This window comes from Phalacrocorax carbo, chromosome 4 (assembly GCF_963921805.1).
Source record: "Phalacrocorax carbo chromosome 4, bPhaCar2.1, whole genome shotgun sequence".
Lineage (NCBI taxonomy): Eukaryota > Metazoa > Chordata > Aves > Suliformes > Phalacrocoracidae > Phalacrocorax > Phalacrocorax carbo.
Genome location: NC_087516.1, coordinates 40234839 through 40256621, shown reverse-complemented (window position 1 = coordinate 40256621; position 21783 = coordinate 40234839). Strand labels below are relative to the sequence as shown.

At 35.2% G+C, this 21783-nt stretch overlaps 1 protein-coding gene across 1 annotated transcript in view; it reads right to left on the bottom strand.

Moving 5' to 3' along the window:
• The window catches only part of GPM6A (glycoprotein M6A), a 128919-nt gene extending 121181 nt beyond the window's left edge, over positions 1 to 7738 (bottom strand). The window contains exon 1 of the mRNA XM_009502798.2: positions 7173 to 7738. Within this exon, the coding sequence (XP_009501093.1) occupies positions 7173 to 7209 (37 nt within the window). The 5' untranslated portion in view covers positions 7210 to 7738. The remainder of the gene's footprint in view (positions 1 to 7172) is intronic.
• Positions 7739 to 21783: the final 14045 nt, after the last annotated feature.

The following is a 21783-nucleotide window of genomic DNA, read 5'->3' as shown; positions in this document are numbered from 1 at the left end:
TACCTTTTTTTTACACTCTTGGGGTACAAATGGAACATACTGAGAAGTGAGGAATGCTTCCTGGAATGGCAAATACTATAATTTATGAGTTATTTACACGCTGGCAGTAACAATTTCCTGCAAAGCTCATGTACCAAAAGTGCAGCAAATGCACCTTTTACTGAAGTCTAGTTTTATACCTCAACTGCAGTAAGTGCACTGCTCCCCTCACACTACTATTAAAAGACAGATTTTTGTGCAAATTGATATTAAATTTATTGTGATATTCATTTGCTGTTCAGTTGTATTGCTAGCACTACTGGAAAAATAAATGAAACTTTCGCTATTTGAACCAAATAAAAATTCTTCAGAAACTATCCAAGTGCTAATATCAGGGGTATTATAAATATATATAAAAAAAAGAGTAATCCTTGCACTTAATAGTAGTTGGTGATATTTTAGCAACTGTTATTTGGAACAATGTTGTCCTGGATGGCTGCTGTATAAATTTTGGGAGCACTGCTGAAGTCCTACGTGATGACTAGTAAGAAGGAGACTAAATTGGAGGAGGTGAAGGAAAAAGAGAAAGAAAAAGAGAAAGTTTAGTCTTCTTGAGACTAGTGTATTGTAGTATGAGAGTTGGCATGAACATGCTAACAGAATACCTGTTTTGTCACTGGCCTTCTTTCATAAGGCCCTAAAGCATATGTGTACATAATTTCACAGCTCTTACAGTTAATCCCTATTTGGTGTTTATCTTTGACCCTCATAATTCTGAGTTTGATCTCTCTGCAGCTGAGGAAATGACGAGACTTGTTTCTCATTCCTTACATGTTGGAACTGAAGTCTCTGTAATTCCCCACCCCCTCAAGCAAAAGATTTGTGACAACATATCGATGTGGGACTTGCTGGCCTGTCTCAGAAATCAATCATGTGATAAGATATCGGCAGGAATTATGCATTTTAGTTGCATGAATAGACTGAAAATTTTTCTCAAATAGAATTGTCAAGTGGAATATTAACTGACAAAATACTTGAAAAGTTCAATATTCACCTTCACCTTTCTTACATTCTGTTTTTCAACAGCCATCAGGTCTTTATGTGCTTTATGGTTTTTATTAAATCATACAGTGTCTACAATCTGAAGCAGAACAGCCCAAAAATGTGGAATATTTTTTCTTAGTTTTTATTTAGTCCTCCATATAAAACTATTAGGAGGAAAGCATATGCCCACCTGTTTCTGTAGGGAGAATTAACAGTTCAAAACTATCGTCTCGAGAAAGCAAACATTGTCATTATGTGAGGCCAGCAGCATTCCATCCATCCTTCCATCTTGAATCTTAGTGCAGTGGCAGGCAATTCAAACAGGCTAAAACTTGCATTGCCAAAATTGTTTAAGGTGCTTGTCAGAAATGAATGCATAGTTACAACATAAAATGAATAATTTTTAGATATTAGGTATATCAGTCCCTCAATTCTTCTCCACAAGGAGCCTAAGCACTAAGCTGGATCAAATTTGGTTTTGCTATATCTGCAGTATTGTTTTTCATTACAAAATGCTTATTTTTTCATGGGAATCAGAAACCCAAAATACCCCTTTTCCCTCCAAAGTAAGCCTTTACTTTCACAAACTGTAGAAAACTATTTTTATAAATTTATATTGCTGTTTTGATACAGAATTTTTTCCAAGAATTAGTATAAATCAAACATTTTAAATACATTCAACACCCTTTTCTAAGCATTTACATTTCCTACTTATGAAATATCTTATTTCTAAAATAGCTTAATTATGAAATTGACATACAAGTGTCAAAATTACCATGAAGACTTAAATTCTCACACATTGAATTGAGGATTCCATCTGCCTTAGGGTAGTTGGAATGCTTTTTGCCCTGTAAGAATATATATCTAAAAGTATAATTAGGTCCTATTAATGCTGGATTTTCATGCCTATGACTAGTATGATGTTAAGCCTGTAATACAAAGTTTTCTACTATTAACAGAGACATTTCAATGTTAAAGATTAAATAAGGAAGCAAGACTAAATTTATTTACATCATTATCTGTGAATAAAAGCCTAATGTATTGGATAATAACATATATTCAAATTACAGCTATGGAACTCACTGCTTCTAATGTAAGAATATTAAGTAAGCTAGTCTGTAGTTACTACGTAAAGGAGAATAACTCTTATGACTCTGAAACTATTAAATTCAAATTCATATTGAGTGTTATTGCATTTTTCTTTAATAAACCTTATTGATTAACTACTAAGGAGTATTAAGCAGGAAATGTGGTGAGATACTTTGCCAGATGCTAAAATTTACCTCCATATTTAACACAGATTAAGAAGGGCAATTATTTACTCTTAGTGACTTTGTTATTGTCAAGTGAGTGAGTATTTTACCTGACATTCTTACTATACAGGCACACACTTTTAAGAACAGATAACAATATATGTGATGAAAGTTAAGACCATTCTAGTCTGAAAAAACTTGTAAAAATCCAATCTGAACACAAGCCTGGGAACTAAGAGTAGAATTGAAAATATATTCCCAAAGGAAATAGAGATTGACCTATGCCCATTATGGTTTCTTTAAGAATTAGGCATTGCAAATCCAGGTTTTATATGAAGTATAACAGCCAGCAAATGTCTTCTACTTCCTACTCATAAGGCCAAATTTAAAAACTGTTTCCAAATTACCCACAAAACTGACTGTCCTTCAGGGGTCCTAAAAGACTAGACAGAGTACTAACAACATAAAAAGGATCTAAACTAACTGAAGATACAAACATGGCTCACACTTAGTTGGGCATTTACATCAAAGAACAGAAAATAACTCCTCGGCTTTATTTACAAGTATAGTTACTCACCAAAATCAAAGTGCAAAACATTGACATTTGCTCTTTTTTATTTTAACCAACTTCCTAAAAATAGTCAAGTGAGAAACTGGACAACTGTTCCCTTTTAGAGGTAAATAAAAATATTTAGAAAGATCTAGAAGATTTAGACTTACAAGGGATACCAGCAGCATTTTGACTATTTAGCTGTTAGTTTATTTCTTAATATGAAATAAAAATCATCACTTCCATCTAGTCTATAGTACCCTGCTAACTCAGAGTCTGCCATTTTCCAAAAAGTACTGAAGTTAGAGGAAGCAATTCAACCCTTCATGGCTGAAGAAGCAGAGGCTGTGTGTACATATTACTGAGAGCATACTAGACTCCTTATGACTTCTTCTAAAGCTCTGCTTAAAGCTCTGCTTTAGTGGCATGGTGTGGAACAAATGAAAAAGCTTTTATAATAGACTGGAGATGCACTTAAGTCACTAATGGAGACCAAATACTAACTCATTATTTATTTTCTAGTATTCAACCATTTCCTGTCACAACAATATTATAATTTTTTTTGCTGTCCTGCCAGTGGATCCTTACCTGTGTTTGTTAGGTATACTACAGCCAAGAGAGCTTAAGTAAAATTAGATTTTTCTTACGTTTGCTGCTGTATAAACACAGATGTTCCATCCATTCCCAAGAGCTTATTTTATAAAGGAATTCAGACTACAATGTGAAGTTATGGATGAACCATAAAAAAGGCACATTTATCTTCAATATAGTGAAAGTGGTATGCCTTGCTGTGCTACAGAATGCTTCTTTTTTCCTGAAATAGATATGTGGTTAAAATAATCCTAAACTCCACTGTACCAAGTCTCACACAATGCAAAACATTACAGTCCTTGCCCCCTGAAAAGTTTTCTATTGGGACGAATGGCTGGGGCTAGGAACATCACTGCAATCTTAGTGCTTTCTCAAAAGGAAGACCTGTTCTGCAGGAATTGGACCGATACCTTTTTCTACATAGCAAAGCTAACAGTTTGACGTCATTGTCTTTCAAACACTGGCAGTTGAGACCTACCACTGACACATGCAAATTTATGCATGAGGTTTTCAAAATTAGCATGCATCCCTAAAGACATCAGTGAAACTTCTGCTTCTAAGTGGAGCTGATCATTTCTGAAAAATGAACCAGTCAAATAAATTACAGGCTTTCGTTATCCAGGGTTTTCCAGACAGCAAATTTACAATCAAGGCTCTTAGTATATTACAGTTCTAGGCATGAAGCGTAATGTCAGTATTATAGAAATTGTGAACAAGTTGATATTTCTGAGATGTTATGACTTTCTACTTTGTTAGAATATTTTTAATGTTCACATATAGCTTATATTTCAGCCAGACTTTCTAGACACTTTCAGCTCTTGGACAGCTACAGACAGCTCTGTAGCAAACACCTTTGAAATATCCTCCCCAACCTGTACTGGCTTGCAAGCAAAGAAAATGTGGTATCAAGGAAAAAAAGGGTAGGGGGGGACGTAGGGGAAACCAAGCCTTCTAATACTTTAAAGCAGAAAATTAATGAATACATATTATTCTTGGTTTCAATTTTTACAACTTTACATATGAAAGCTGCTGAACAACAGCATTATCTCAATTTACCATATTAAGGGTACTGATGCCAAGAAGAAACGATGCTTTCTAAGGCCAATAGGAAGAAAAGGGGGGGGAGGAAATGTCCTTTTCTGTTTTCCAATTGTTACTCTGAACTATACAGTTTCTAGAAATTCCTTATTTTCAGAAAACATACGTAATATATTTCCCTACTGATAATTTTCCAAGATACGGCCATAAAAAAATCATAAGTGATAAAGACTAGAATGTACAGAGATTGTGTAAGGCAGAAGGTCATTATTAGGAACCACTACGGTAAGAATTATGTTTGCACTTATCAATATCTTATTGCATAAATTTATATAAAATAACAAGACTTCCAAATCTACAAGCCTCTTATTAGAACTATCTTTATCGTATTTATGAAATGCATCAATATGAAACTATTCACTTCCATCATGGCTGCTAGCAAGACGTAATGCTGTTCAGTGGGAGGTTCAAGGCATCTGCTGTGAAGAGCACAGGAGCTGAGAAGCTGTGACAATTTATACTCCATTGATTTTGTGGAAAGCAGAGGAGAAGGAAAGAAACAGTTTCACGCAAGGAGGACAGGAGGACAAAAATTAGAATATATGAATTACAGTTGAAGTTACTGGGACACTACAGCTAGAAAAACCTAGTCCAGATGACCTGGAACTACACTATGGATATTAATTAAACACATAGTAGATAGATCATGCTAAATAAAAGAAAAAAAAAAAAAAGCCCCAGGAAGGACTTATGAAAGAGAAGTATCAAGTCATACTAATAACAGTCAATAGTATTTGTCAACTGTAAACCTTGGAGATCCATGATTTCATAATCATCCCTATATTTCACTATAATTCCAACATCTGCATTCAAACACCCTGAAAAATTCAAAAATTAAAATAGTTTTTCATTTTCCACCTGAATTGCAAATTTTCTTCAAACTTTACATGTTAAAAGTTGTCGTACTCTGAAGTGGGAACACGACAGCGTGACATGACAGGTTTGCAGGTATGGTCACAGCAACTAAGCAGCATCCCCTTCCACAAAAATAAGACAAAATACATATAATTTGTAAGCTCTTAACATTCTTCTGTCATTGTCTTTGATGACAGCTGGGTACCACTAAAGGGAAAAAAGGCTGAACACATGGCATTGTAAGTGGGGGTGGGGGGCAAGTAGTGTTAGCTGTTGTAATCACACTACTAATCACACCATTTTGAGTGGCTATTGGTCATTCAGCTGCTTATCATATGAACAATGAGGAGAGAGTTTATCAATAAAAACGTATTCTTTTAATATACAAAATTATTCTTTTTTTTTTCTCTTATTTTTTTCTCTTTAATAAGAATTCAGGGATTTTGAATTTCACAGTCTCTTCAGGCAATATCATTCCGTAACAATGAAGTATTTTGATTCATTGGTCAAACAGTTCAATCCACTTGTTTTAAGAAGGCAAAAAAATACATTTCAGGCATTAAAAAAGCATGTCTTAAATTTCTAAATGTAAAGCACACATTAAATAATATGAACCATACAATAAAAGTATTGATTTTACCTTTAGGAAAAAAAATACAAAACTGAACTGTCTCGTACTTTCCTTTATTTCTGCCATTTGCAAACAATAAAATTCAACTGAAGAAACTGCTGAAATCACCAACCAGACACTAATCTATTTATCTATAAACGTAAAGTATGTATACACGCAGAGGGGGCACATATATCCTCCTTTAGTCTTCTCATGACTACCTACTGTGCATCTAGATCAAGTCAAGACTATAAACCATTCAAAGCTGCATTCTGTCTAAATGGGTCACTTATAATGAGAAGGCATGACATTTACACATAGAAAGCAGATTGATCAGGGAGCAGAAAAACAGAATATCGTATTACTGCAGAAAAATATGCCTTTACAGGCAATTTATATTAAATGATTTGGCGAGTTCCTAAGTACTCCTCAAAAATGGAAATGAATTCAATATAAATGCAAAATGAACAGTGTACATGATTTAATGTGGCAAATATTCACTAGTTGTTTTCAACTTGACCAGAAACAGTGCAACAGAAATGCTTTGAACATGCTGTATACATCTTGCTAAAGCAATTTTAGCTGCAACATGCAAAATGAATTTCAGCAAAATGCAAACCTCTACAATGCAAATATAAGAACTACAGCAAGGCTGCTTAAACACACCGCAAAGCAAAAGTGGAAAAAACCCAGACAGAAATCTCAATACTGCCTAAATATATACAAAATATACCCCCTGTCTTTGTTCAGTCTGGACTCTCATTCAAGGTGTAAATACTGGTTACATTGTTAGATATCCGACTGCAACTGGCTCCAAATATTGTGTGAGTAGCTCTCTCATAGTTCACACTAGACTCCCTTGACCCAGCTAGACAAGCGTGAAAACATGAAATAAATGAAGGTTAACAAAGACTGGTTTGGGAAGCAGGCTGCATTAAATGCTTGCAATATTGTTAGTATAGATGTAAAATTAGCTATTTAGATTCTTTTAATAGTAGATATCAGATGACAATCGCTACATTATGCTAGGTGGTATTGCAGGGGACAAGTGAAGTAAACGGTAGAAAAAAAAAAATCTTTCCCCATCTGCCACATAAGGATATTCACTAACCTTACAGCATGCTGCTAAAGCAAATAAGAAACAGCAAAATAATTATCACCTTGCAAAGAGAATGCAATTTTATCACAATACCTTTTTGTGTTTGTCCCTCTTCCATATTCTCTTCCATGGCTACCTTTCTTCACTAGAAACAGCTACAGAGAATTAATCAAAAGCTTCAGTCAGATGTAGGAAAAAGTGTGGATGTTTTTTCCCTGGGAAGCTCCAACAGCAGAGGCTTAGGCAAGTCCTCAGAGCTTAGCTAAGGCTCCCTCACTCTCCTTGTTTGCTTGGAAACAGGCTGTCAAGTGTAATTTCATTCAAATTACTCTTCCGTGAAGATTATCAATTTTTCTTCTCAAAGCTGCCCATTGTGTACCACTGTAAGCAGGTATTCAAGTGAACAGCCTGTGAATTTTGGGGGGAAATTTGGTCTGAGCCCCTTATGGCAGTGACACCGATTCATAAGCCTCACTTTGCATATAAAATGGAGAAAAGATATTGAGGTTTGTATTGAAATCTGTGTTTTAAATTGGAAACAGGCTGTACTGAAAACAGATGGAGGGGTGTCCTCCTAACGGGAAGCAGACCACCAACCCATAATTCCCCCTATTTGCCACTAAAGTGGGAAAGCCCAGATGCCTGTGGGTTCTTTATGCTGTATTACTTGCCTTTCTCTCTCTCTCTCGCTCCCTCTCCCCCTCCCCCCTCCTCCTGTATCAGCACATTTAAGAATAATATGACTTTTCATTTCCTTCCTTCTCATATACCTGTATCATCTGGAAATAACAACAAATACACACAATTACCTTTATAATATTCCAGAAAACATCTTTATAACAGTACAATTTTGTATGCAATGGTGTGTTTATACACACACACAAGCACAATTTAATACATTACATCAATCGCTGCGAATTATACGCACCCTACACATTATCTGTCAGTGTCACAGTAAACAGGAATTTAAGGGCAGTTCAGAGATTTATAACAGTACTTGCATCAATTCTTTTTCTGATTGCTAATATCCAAAATTAGCTGTACACCTCAAGTCCCTATTAAAAAAACTGAACCTTTTAAAAATGGTGAAGCACCACATGTGGGTATATATGTGAGGAAGCACATACAAACACACATACTGTTATGAATTTACTCAGGAAAAGCATAGGTTAAATACACAGTGAGGGCACCTACTCATTTGGGGAGCTCTGCAGTCTGATTTGGAATGCAAATTGGGCGCTGCAGTCTAGCAATAAATTAGCATTTTTGTACCTTAGCCTACAGAGTAATGTAACATCATTTTAGGACATTCAATATTTCACCAAAAGTGCAATTAGAACACAAGTCCAATTTTTCTTTACAGTTTTCACTTCTCAGCCTTCTGGGGAAAAAAGTGACTAAAACTTACATAAAAATAAAAAATACTATGGCTGAAAATTCACATTTACCTATAAATTATAAATATCTCATCCATTTACTTTATGCTGTCTAAATAGATTGACCTAGTGCTGCCCTCTAAGTCACCAAAAAAAGTTGGTAAAGTTGGTTTCTTTTGTTTAATTTAATTTTGCTGGTTTTGTTTCGGTTTTAGGGGTTTTGTTTGTTTGTTTTGTGGTTTTGTTGGTTGATTGTTTTGAAACACTGTGTATAAATCTGTTCAAACCTGGTTCATACCATAATAATTTTTATATATGAAGTTACATTTTAATATATAATTAAATAGCTGAATGCATATTTATTTAGTTAACCCATGCATTTTCTACCCTTTTTTTCCTTTTTAATTCACCCTTCTAGGGCTCTGTGTTCCGGAATATTTGAAGAAAAGCAATCAGTTGTTTTAGTTCTCAGATCTAATTGATCATTTCAAAATCAACACATTGAGACTACCTATACACACGGAAGTGCTGTGACATCATAGAATCTAAGTATCTTCCATCTTTCTAGGAATTATTCCTTCAGTCAGATTAAAAAAATAAAAAAGTCATATTTCCTTTAAAACAGATGATCTCCTGTGTAGGTCTCCCCTGCTATACTTTCTTTTCCAAGAATTTTCTTACATAAGTGCTAATAAATCTTCATATTTTAAAAAAGTGTCTGGTAAATATTTTACTTAGGGTGGCAATTGCTTCTAAGCTTTGTTTCTTGATAGCACCAAATATTTGAGATAACTAACCTCTAACAGTGAGTTTTGCAACAAAGGAATCGATAGGTAGCTTATGAAACCAAATGACCTTTTTCCTTGAAACAATCATGCATACTTTGTTTCAAATGTAAAAAAAAAAAACAGAAAAAAAAAAAAAAAGGCTGAAATGAGATAACTGGGAGAGGATACAATAAAGATTGTACAACCATGACTGACAAAGAAAAGGCGAATAAGAAACAACCTGTCCAATAAAGGGAGAGGACTGCAGAGAAAGTAGGCTCAGAAGAAAACAAAAGCATAGTAGACAACGTGCAGTTAAGCCGAGGAACTTGTTGGAGAAAAAAAAAAAAAAAAAAAACAACAAAAAAGCAAGGAGACTCTGAATCACAAAGATTCATGGATCTGAAGATACACCTCTGGAATAGGAGACCCCCAAGCCGCAAATTACTGGAGGGTAGAGCAATATTTTGTGGAAAAGTTTTATCTTTTTCTTATACTACTTTGAAAGCGGTCTGCTTTTGGACACAAACATATGAGATGTTGGGCTGAGGGAATCCTTGATCTAGTCCACCACTGTGGTCATTTTCATATCAGGTTCATACACAGACCACTCCCCCTTAATTTTAACAATAGGATTTTTAACTTCCTAAAAAGCCAACACTCATATGTCAGAGGTTGAGATGAAATCACAGTAACTGTTGCCGTTGCCAAACAATGGCTTTGAGCTTTCCTCCCATCCCTTGCAATAATCTATTATTCTGTGTAGATATTATCGTAAAGGTACTAATAGCTCCTCCTGTTAAACTTCAACTCCTCCAAACTACACAAGTGTCAGAGCTCATTCTTAAGATGACTCTGATTAGTTTCAGGTGCTATCAACTGGCACCATTCACAAGTTGTGTGTGTGTGCGTGTGCGAGAGAGAATGTGAAAGAGATTTTATGTCAGTTTCCTTCCCATTTAGTTGCATTTTATTAAAATATTAATGTTGAAATAGACATATGCCTCCTAGATGTTTCTTTAAAAACTGTTCCGAGGACCTTTCAAAATGAAATTATGAATAGATGTTAATCCTAAAATCAAACAGCAGAAAAGCTTTGCAAGCGTTAAGAGTAAGAAACAAAACCAGAAAATGCCAACTTTACGTGGTTTTCTAAGCAGCAACCATAGAGGCTTTCTTTCTTCAGCACACTGTGAAACATGTTTACCACCAGTGATATACAAGCTACTTTAAAGCCATACCCAGAAACTACCTTCTTTTTCTGGGCATGCCTCTGGCACAGAAGGAAACTATTTTAGTAGAAACTACATACAACTGTCTAAAATTCCCTCTTAATGTGGGATGAGATTATTGGTGCAAGTGATCACGGGACAACCATGCCAATTGTAAATGGCAAGGCAAGACAGAACATCCAACTGTATAATGAGACTAAATAATCAAGAGATTAATCAAGAGAATAAGTGGAAGCTGATGACATTAACAGATCCCCTGGTATCCATTATGATGTTATGAAATGTAGTTGAGCACTTACAGCTTTAAACAGCATGACAGGACACCTGACTTTTACTCCCAGTTTTGTATGGCCTTCAAATCAGTTTACCACTCCATCCTTCAATCCTATTGATTTTCAAATACATAATAATGATAATGTTGTGGTGCAATGATGTCTTGATCAACACATTAAAACATAGTTTAAAATCACAATGTTGTTTATGTTGCTAATACTACTACCTCAATAACCGAGCAAGCAAAACCAAAAGCCAGCTCAAATTAGCTCAGCTATGGTGCAACACTTTGCCTAGGACTGCATGAACAAACTGGGGAGTGAAGCAATACCTGTTCTTCATGTTTTGGGGAAATTTACTTTGGACTAATGCCAGCCAGGTCCCACAGACAGGCTGTCCTTTAGGGATTGGGGTGGAAAGCATGTTCTGGTTTCATTATACGAAAACCAATTTATGTTCTTAGGCAATATTCTTTGATGCAAACCAAAACACAGTAGGTGGGGAAAACTGGGACACTCACTTCAAAAGCACACTCCTGAACTCACCAAAACACTAGCATAGATACACAGGTTGTACTTATTCTATGAAAATTAGGCAACAGAGATTATGGAAATCTGTGAAAGGCTTATGAAACTTGGATTATGAAACTTAATATTTAGAGTGCTCCACAATTAATATTTATATTTTATATTCCAAATAGAAATATAACTATAAAATAACAGCACAAGATATTTCATCTTCAGAATATCCCAAAAGAGTAAGGTTAGAGGAAGCATTGAGAAGTTTTAAGACTTCCGAATGTGTCTAATTGCCTGTTCTGGGATGTGTATTTCTTATTTACAGCTTCACAGGATACTTATGAAAATAAACAAACATCACATTGTCCATCCCAGAGTTTAACTCATGCCAGACATTCACACATGTGTCCAGGGAAAGGGGAAAAGCTTAAAGGCATGAAAAATTATCAGAATTAGCGGGGAAATTGAATGTTAAGAGAGGAAGGAAGGAAGCAGAATGTAAAATGTATCACTGGTAGAAAATTGTTGCCCACCCCAATGTTGGGATTTTGTATGTTTCTAGTAATTCCCCAAAATTATTTTTCTGAGGAAATCACATTCTTCTGGAGGAACAACGTACCAGTTTAAAACAGGCAGTTATCAAAGAAATAGCAGGACAGTCACATAACCTAAAGACATTTCAGAACAGGCCTTTACCTGATACAAGTGAGTCTGTTACTACTTAAAAGAAATAGATGCATTCTGACTAATAATATAAATCATTGTTTGCTAAACAGAGAAAAAAAGAAGTAGCAATATACAAACACAGAATACTAAAAAGAGGTTTGAGAGGTTATTGCAATTCTATTTGTGCTCAAGTCTGGATGTTAATTTTGACAGAAGTGTAATAGACATCCTTTCTGTAATGAACTTAATTTATTCTCATTCCTTTCTATATCCTTCTACAATATAACACTTCTAGAAAGAGATTTTATTGAAGAGGAGAGTGTGAAGGGGACCTCGTTGTATATAGCCTCATTATCTTCTATACAAATAACCACTAACCTCATTATCATATTCATAAAATTAACCCCTTTGCAAAATTGTCATCTGGTTAAAAAATTTCTTCACTGAGAAAATCTTTCACCACTGCATATGATATCCAGCCTTAAAACACAACAGATAAGAATTTGTTCCTCTCAGTTCTTAAATACATATTTCATATACACTTATCAATCAAGTGGAGAAGATAATAAACTAATAGGACCTCTGATTCAGAATATCAATCTTGATATACTTCCAGACTATTATCTGTAGCTACTGTAAGTACTATTTATAACTTAAAACCTTCAGTCTGACTGGATATGTTCCATGATTATTATCAGTAAAGACTAACTTTTGAGAATAAGTAAAATTTTCAAGATTAAAAAGAGTTAACATTGCCAATACTATTCCCCTAAAATTCTGAAGAACTTGAATCATTATGATAACTAAAAATAAGAAAATTATTCCTTTTTCAACAGGCCAAGTGTGAATTTATACCTTTGGGAAGAAAAGTAGTTGGCTGCCTTCCCAAAGGGTACTGTTACTCATCTGGTAAGTTGTAACTGTAAAAAGATGCTGACGGTGGAGGGAATAATGGAGGACAGTTAGCTGAACATGAATGCCAGACAGTAAAATTCACGGGGATCCCAAGTACCTAAATTGTATGGCTAGATTCTCCATTTGTGTATTGGAAGTACTGATAAAAAAATAACGTTTCACAGGGTAGCATATACACCACACACAGTTCTAGACGACCCTGCTTTTATCAGGGGACTTACAGTACACTATCTCCAGTGGTCTTCTCCAACCCCAACCACACCATAACTGTATTCTAAGATTTCCTACTGGTGTAACTGTTATTGAAATATTCTACATAGGTTTTGATGACATCAATGCAAAGATGCTGCTGAAAACCAAAGGCACTTAAAAAAATGGCTATAGACATGGTTAAGGAAAATATAGTTTCAATTTAAAAACTCAATGTGATTATTTTGGTAAATTTAATAAAAAAGTTAAGGAGCATCTACATTACACCAATGTATCTACAAGAGAACAGATCTAATTGAAAACTGTTCAAGTTAAGTCAATATTCCTGGAATTTGAAACAGGACATATTCAGAACAGAAACTATATTCAAAATTTTCTTCAAAACACTAGAGAAATTTTGCAAGATCAGATTCTTGAACACACAAACACACAAAAAAAATTTAAATCAAGATCTGATATTTTCCTAGTTATATGTTAGTTTAATTAGGTCATAGGAATTCTCTGATTAATTGCTGTATTATGCAGGACTTTGGACTGGATGACCATACTAGTCCCTTCTGGTTTTTTAATCAATTAATTGAAGCTGTAATTAAGTTTGCTGACAGATTTCATATCTTAATGTGCTCTGAGATTCCCTTGACTTCCGTGGTCTTTGTACACCAAAGTGTTCATTCAAATATCTTCAAAATTTAGAGGTCTGATACATGTAAGATTTAGTCACAGCCAACACCTTTGCTTTTTCTTCCCTTCCCACCACTCTTTTGGAGCAAGTTGCTGACATACTGTGATTAAAGAAGTTCTTTTCCCCACAAAGAACAACAGTATGTGAATCTCCCTGTGTGCCTCTGTTCCATTAGTAGTACCAGTCTATTAAAGCATTTGAGTTTCTCTTTGGCTCTGTAAAGTCTCTCTCTTGTCTTCAAAGTCTGAGAAATTTCTGAAAGTCCCTTTTGATTATTTCAAAAGTTTGTACTTGTTCTAACCCTTTGTCTTGACAAGGACTGCATTTACCTCTAAGTTAAGAGCTAGGAAGGCAGGTGGACACAGAAGAAAATGTAACACACACACCATACAATTAAATTAACAAGAACAAATATAACAGTATGGAAGGAATGGGGGGGGAGGGGGAAAGATAAAAATGCACTTTTTTTTTTTTCAAAATGGTTCTCACTATCAGTCATATCTTGCTTCTACTTATCAGAGAGAAAAAAAGAGTTTGACAATTCCCATTGGCAAACAGCAGCTTCCCATATGAGACGCTGCTTCACAGGGAAGGAAATCATCACATTTTTACAACTGAACTGCTCACTCACTTCTGTCACAGTGCAGTGTGTGCAAGTGTAAGTAACAAAATTCAAGGCAGCACTAAAACACAATTATCCTTTAAATCCTACCTCAGGGTTCACTATTTGTTACCCACATCCTGCCTACAAAATGCAAATGAAGTTGATTTATGCTTGGTGATGAGGCATCTCTATAAACTCATCCATTTCTTCTGCTTTCCACTTCAGGTTCTACAGTTTCTCTACATGAATTGCAACACAGAAGAAATAGCGGAGTTATTGCACACGTGTAGCGCACAAACCACAGTAGAGTAAGCTACCCAACAGACTACCTGCAGTACCCAAGCCGGTTAATTAAAAGTTCTCTTCCTATTATACTACAAGTTGTAGTTTAGACATTGTCTTTGTTCGCACATTATTTGACACAGAATAGTCTTTGCAGTTAAGACTTTTGGGCATCACAAGACATAAGAATGATAATCAGGAATTACTAATGCCTGGCTTTCCACACGATGGAGTAAAAAGTCATGTGAAATAAAATGAATGCAAAATATAACTGTATGAATTATAGATGTAGAACCTTAGTAGAAACTCAGAAAACACAGTCATGAAAAGCGTTCTGACTTTTTAAACTGTTGCTTTTTAGAACTGAAAAATTAATAAATTACTATATACATTTCAAAAGAAAGAATACAATCAATTTTAAGACTGTATAATTTATAGTAATGATTTTCTCATGAGAAGAGCAGAACATTGTGTGTTCTCGCTAACTGCATGGAAACATTAATGAAAATTATGCATCTAAGACTGTCCGCACATCATAAAATGCATGGGAGGCACAGGCAGGGTGCTGAGGAGGTCATTTTGCTTCAAAGAATTTTCATGCCAGCTAAGGTAGAGTATTATGGAAGATTCAGCTGAGCTTTATGGAATATAAAAAGTTAGATAAAGAAAAAATAATAGAACAAACAAGATGTCCTTATAATGGCAGTAAATATTTGGTTGCTGACGGGTTCAGACGCCCCACTGCAGACTCTTCTGCAAGGTCTGGTTAGGGAGCAGCTACAGTAGCTTCTTTGTGTAGATGCCAGTTACAGTTTTGCTGCCCCTGGCCTTTTCTCCAACTCTATCCATTTCATCCAAGGTCTGAAGGGGATAAGGAACTAAAAACAAGCCAAAAAAGGGAGATTAGCAGTAGACAAAAAAAGAGAAACAAACAAAAGACTGCTGGGTGGATCCTCCCCCTGGCACAGAAAGCTCAAGGCTTGTGGAGAATTCTGAAGCTGACGGAATCATAGGTGTTTAATGTTTATTTTAAGGTCAGGTTTAGTTGCCTGTGTTTATTTGTTAAAACTGGAGAGATTAGAAATATTCAATTTGTAAAATAATGAAAGTTAAACTGTGCTTAAAACAATTTATAAGCAAGCTTTTTACTCCTTAGTATATCCCCTAATGAGCAATGCACCACTGTCTGACGGCCTACATGTGACAAATGTAAGGAAACTAAAACAGACATCATCGGCATTCTCTCAGAGTAACTGTCATGACAAAAACAAAACAAAACAAAAGACCACAAAACTTCTTCAGAAAAAAAACCCAACCAAAACAGTAGGAAAATACAGTTTGCATACTTCTAACTCTGTTAGAGAGAAAAGTTGTAGAGGTGAAGTGCATCTATACATATATATATGCGCATGTGTGCTTTATGTAAGTATATATGTATATATGTAGTGTAGATGTATACATATAGAACACACAGACACACATGTACACGTACTTAGTCCTATGCAGTTCTATTCAGTTGCAAAATATTCAACAAATGAAACCTTTCTGCAATATGCATGCCCAGCAACAAAAGGTGTTTAAATCATGTCCTAACAGAACATACACTAAGGGCTGCACTGCATCCCTCACTCCACCTCCTTATCATTCCTAGAAAATCAGAGAAAAAGATTTAAAAACCATAACTGAAATTGACTGTCCAATTAGAGGCTACAAAAGAACAGTTTATAAATATCTTGCATGAGCACTGGTTTAATGATGCTGGTTCAGCAAACTCCCTGGCTCCTGTAATCCCTTTTTTAATCTCTGTTATATATTTAGTGCCTTGGAAAGGATCAAAGTATCATACAATGTCCTTATTACATAGCAACATTGTAACAGGAAAGGTTGGGCGAAATAAAGATTAACAAACAAAACAAAACAAAAAAGTTAAGCGGCACATTTTGGGTGGCATTCAAACTGAGATTCTTTAAAGACTCTAATTGCAATCTTTTAATACAACATGATTAGATGATCTTCCTAATCTGGAAAACTAAATCAGATAAATGGATTGCAGATCAGTTTTCAGATGACCCAAAAAAAAAAAAACAAAAAAGGAGAGTAAAAGCTGTTGATCAAAATACACAGCAAACAAAACCACATTTCCTAAATTATCACCTTACCTCTAGCATAGGCAAACTGATTTGTGTTTTAGACATCAGAAACCTCTATGTCTTCTTTGCACCTGTTAAAATCTAGTGTTTTAACAAGGGAGGAATTGCACTCTACAAAGTTGCACTCTAGAAGTTTCACCAAATAAAAGTATCACAAAATATTTTTTCCACTAATCTTTGGATAAATGTAATAATTATAAAGCCAACACTTACTCTGATAAGAGATTCTAAAGAATTTTACTGGTTTGTCTCTCGAACTATGGTCCAAAGCATAATTATAATGAAAAACTCTGGCTGAACAAAATCAGAAGTTTTTTGGTGGTATTATGTTCATGACACTTATCCTACTGGCACAAAAGAAATGGGGTTTTTGTTTTACTATTAAGAATTTAGGTGTGGGTCACAGTAACTTGAACACTCTTTCCTTAACTGTGCAATGCACTATAGACACAAAGATTCTTTATGTAGTTCTGGATCTATCTGCTAACATTGTAGATCATAAGAATACAGATCTACTTCAAAAACTATATTCTAACCATTAAAAAAATATTTTCTATACTTATTGTACAGTACCTAAAGAAAGTAATCTGAGATGTTCAGGTGTGAAATAATCACCTGTATAAACTTTTTTTAAAGGACAAGTTTAATAAAATACTAACTTTATAGTGTGGCTTTTTTAATTACACTGCACTAACAAGATAATTTATCCATTTCTTGAACAATTATTTATGATACCTGTAATAATTATAGGGATCAAAATATTGTACCTTTGAGTGTTTTGTTTATTTTTAAAGAGAAAGAGCAATATACACATATCCAAATGTAAATATAGTTTTGCCCTGAGTGAAGACATTGATAAACTAAGCACATCAGTATGGAAGGACAACAATCAGTGAGACACTGTAGTACTAGATTTCCAAATATACAGCAACACACAGGAAAAGCTATGACAAGACAGAAATAAAGAGCAGAGAATATCAACAATTGTTTTACTAGAGTTCAAATGGGGAAGTGTGTAAAAATAAGGAAACCTGTTAAAAAGAAACAAACAGGATAGCTAAAAAAATTAAATCCTCACAGAAAGCATAAAGACTCCTGAAATTCATTATACTGGAATCACAGCATGGACCTAATATAAAAATTTGGGAAAGAGTGGAAGGTGGCATGGATAACATGGGATTTGCTATGACTAGCAGATATTTTTCTGCATGTTTTTCATCCTCTAAACAGGCTATCATAACTTAGGATTTCAAGTGTGCAAGATATACTGCTCAGGAACTCAGCTGCAGCTGTCGTTCACTACATACATATTTCATTATAATATGACCTTTGGAAGGCAGGATGAAATATCATATCAGAGAAAAACCAATGGTAGATGCAGTAGGAAGAGCCTCCCATGAAAGAAGAGTCATTCTATAGCTTGCTTCTAAAGTATGATCTATTTTAACCTTTCCCTCCTTTTTTCAGAAGTAACACATACCTTCAGAGCAGAGGTTCAAATTATGCACAGTCTGACTCTCTCTGAATCAGCTCAAAAATGTTTATTTGCTTATTTTTACAGATGTCACATGCTTACAAAGCTTCAGCTCATTTTAACATATATGTACAGAAAAACTGTTACAGTAGGAACCATGTCTGAAGACATAATGAGGAATTAGTGATCCTAAAGTATATTCTGACCCAGCTAAGCCTCCCTAGCTAGTACCCATATGTTAGCCTAAGTGGCTGCTGAATGACCATACACTATGTCCTGTCATGTTAGCTTGCAGGTGTTACAGCAGCATGTACAGATCTTACAGGAGGACATACAGATGGTCCTGTCTGATGTTCTAACATGTATGACCTGTCCTTCACAGACATTTCATACTCTTCAGATAACAAAGTAATGGTTTTATGGTGAGGAAATAGCCCGTATTTAATAGAAAAATTTAATGGCAAGGAAGAAGACTATAAAAGTATGACAGGTGGTGAGGTATGTTGAACATCACCATTGATGGGAATTCTGTGCAGTGTGTCATGGACACCATGCACAAGTCTGTCTGATGCTGACACGCCTCAGGGGTTCCCGGCATCAGAAGTGGCATAGGATTAAGTCATTACTTCCATTTTCTAATTATTCAGTAAATAGCATTTAACCACATATAAGTTTGAGTCATTTTTGTCACCAAGATCCAGAATAAAAAGCAAGTATTAAAGAACAGTAAACTACCTGAAACTGTTTTTAAGCACAAAACTATTTTAGCAGCAAATCTCCTGCTCAGTCAATGACAGAAAACAGACACAATAAGAATTGGATGTTTTCATGGCCTCCATCAGTAACCTAACTCTGCAATTTACATGTGTATTAAAAGAGAAGCATGTTATAGTTTTAGCTGGGATAGAGTTAATTTTCTTCACTGTAGCTGGTATAGTGCTGTGTTTGGACTTAGTATGGGAATAGTATTGATAACACACTGATGTTTTAGTTGTTGCTGGGTAGTGCTTATGCTAGTCAAGGACTTTTCCAGCTTCCCATGCTCTGCTGGGTGCACAAGAAGCTGGGAGGGGAGGGGGCACAGCCAAGAGAGCTGTTCCAAACTGGCCAAAGGGATATTCCATGTCATATGACGTCATGCCCAGTATATTAACAGGGGGGAGTTGGCTGGGGGAAGCAGCTATTGCAGCTAGGGACCAGCTGCATCAGTCAGCGGGTGGTGAGCAGTTGCATCTCTTGCTTGGTTTTTTCCCCCCTCCCAAGGTTTCACCTCTCTATCTCCTCTCTCTCATTATTTTCCTTTTCATTATGTTATTATTGTTATTACTATTACTGTTACTGTTTTATTTAACTGTTCTTATCTCAAGCCATGAGTTTTCTTACTGGGATGGGCGGAATGAGCAAGTGGCTGTGTGGTGCTTAGGTGCTGACTGGAGCTAAACCATAAAAAAGTGCTAGCAATAGCTATTATTTGGTCCAATGCAATTTTAATTTTTTTAATACATGCTTCATTACAATGATGCCTTCTTTTTCCTGCCAGACTGAGGCTGTTTCTATATAGTATCTTCACATCTGGTATCTTCATATCTGCTAATGTTTGTTTCTTCCTAAGCCTTTTATCTGTCAAATTCTAATGGACATAAAAGAGAAGTAAAAGGATGATAAAAGAAGTATGGCTGTTCGTTCATGAAGCACAACACTGCCAGTACAAAACTAAACTTATGAAGGGAGGACTACAAAAAGCAGAAGTAGAACAAATAAGCCTACTTGAAAAAAAACCTCATTTCCATGACAACAGAAACATTTCATTAAGGGCTAGTATACTTCAGAAGAATTCATTTTCGCTAACAGAGAGTACACTAACTGCATTTTTATTTTATTATTTTTTAAAACAGAAAAAGCTCTTCTTCTGGAGTCTTCCCATAAACAAACTGATAAAAGAACATAAGACAAACGGTTTCCTTCCATATGTAAGCAAGAAAACCTCACTGCACAGTATTTAAAGGAAAGAAATACGGTTATCGTGAACAATGATGAATACATTTCTCTTTCAGAAGTAAGCCCACGGATTAGTTATAAAACTATAAAATGATACAAAATTCTCACACACCCATTCTAGGTGGTTTTATGAAGTTCATTTAAAAAACAAGTCCATACAGTTTTGCTATTAAGACTGTTCTACATTGTTATTTATAGATATATAAATTTCCTTCCTCTTTGTTCATTATACATAAGCAGCCACCATCTTTTCACAGCAGTCCCATGCTTAACACATTTATTTAAGTACACATTTAAGCTGTAAAGACAGAGAAAGAGAATCAGTCTTTCTTAATGAGGCAAGTATACCAGCCTTCTTATATCATTATAACTGTATCTACACTGTCCCTTTATGGAGATCCCTGTTCTGAACAAAAATTATCATTTTAGCTTTAGTTATGAAACGCATAATGCCTTTCTTTACACTGTTAAAAAAAAACAAAACAAATCCATACAAACCACCTTCTTTGTAAAGCTATTTCCACCTTGTTATTCTCCCCAGTTTCCTCCAGCCTAACAAAATTCCAGAAATTCAGCTATATATCGGGTTCATTAGCTGGACAACATCATTTAGTGGACCCAAGTTTTCTGCTGTATCTCGCTAGTACCAACATTTCAGGACCCTGTTCAACTTCACCATTGCCAGTACCTCTTTTCATCTTACCAATGTCATCCCCCGAAAAATCTCATCTTACATCATATCTTTTTCATTTCTTGCTCTTCCACATTCTAGCGTATCAACTAATATTTCTGGAATTCATTTCTATCTCTGTTGTGTGAGGTGACCACTTTAAATCTTTTCCCCCTTCTTTGATTTTGTCCTATTTTCAAAAACAAAATTTACTACTTCAACTACTCTAAAATACTGATAGCTGATCATAAAATGCAGGCATTTTTAAAAATGCTGGGAAAGTGTGCTGCTAAACTTGAAAAAAGGTGTACTCTACGTCAGAGTTGTTATCATGCTCCACTTGAATAGATAATCAATGACTACAGGACAACTTTCAGAAACAAATCATCTTGTCGTTATATCCTTATAACATATTGTTATGTTATTACATTAAAAATGCCGTGATCATCAGCAGTCAGATTGACTAACACTACTGTTTGTCACTTACTTACACTACAAACTTCATGAAGAAGTAATAGTGCTATGTTTAGTGCAATGGCAAATGTCAATGTTTAAACAAAGACAGACAAACTGACCACACATACACGTAACTTAAAAAGAAGCTACCCACTGTAAAACAGCAGAAGTTTCTAAACCTTGATTTGTATCCTTGCAATGGATGATAATACATGTATTTCATTGATTGTGTTAACTATAATGATGGAGAATGACTAACATCTACTAGGATGACTATCTAAGCTCTTCTGGGATATGGGAAGGGCATCAGATACATCTCTGGTCCACATAAACTGTTTCAGCAATAAGAAGAAATACTGAAATCAGACCTAGCTGGAAAACACCAGGACTGAAATGCTGTTCAAACCTTATTTAAATGAAATAGAGGTGTG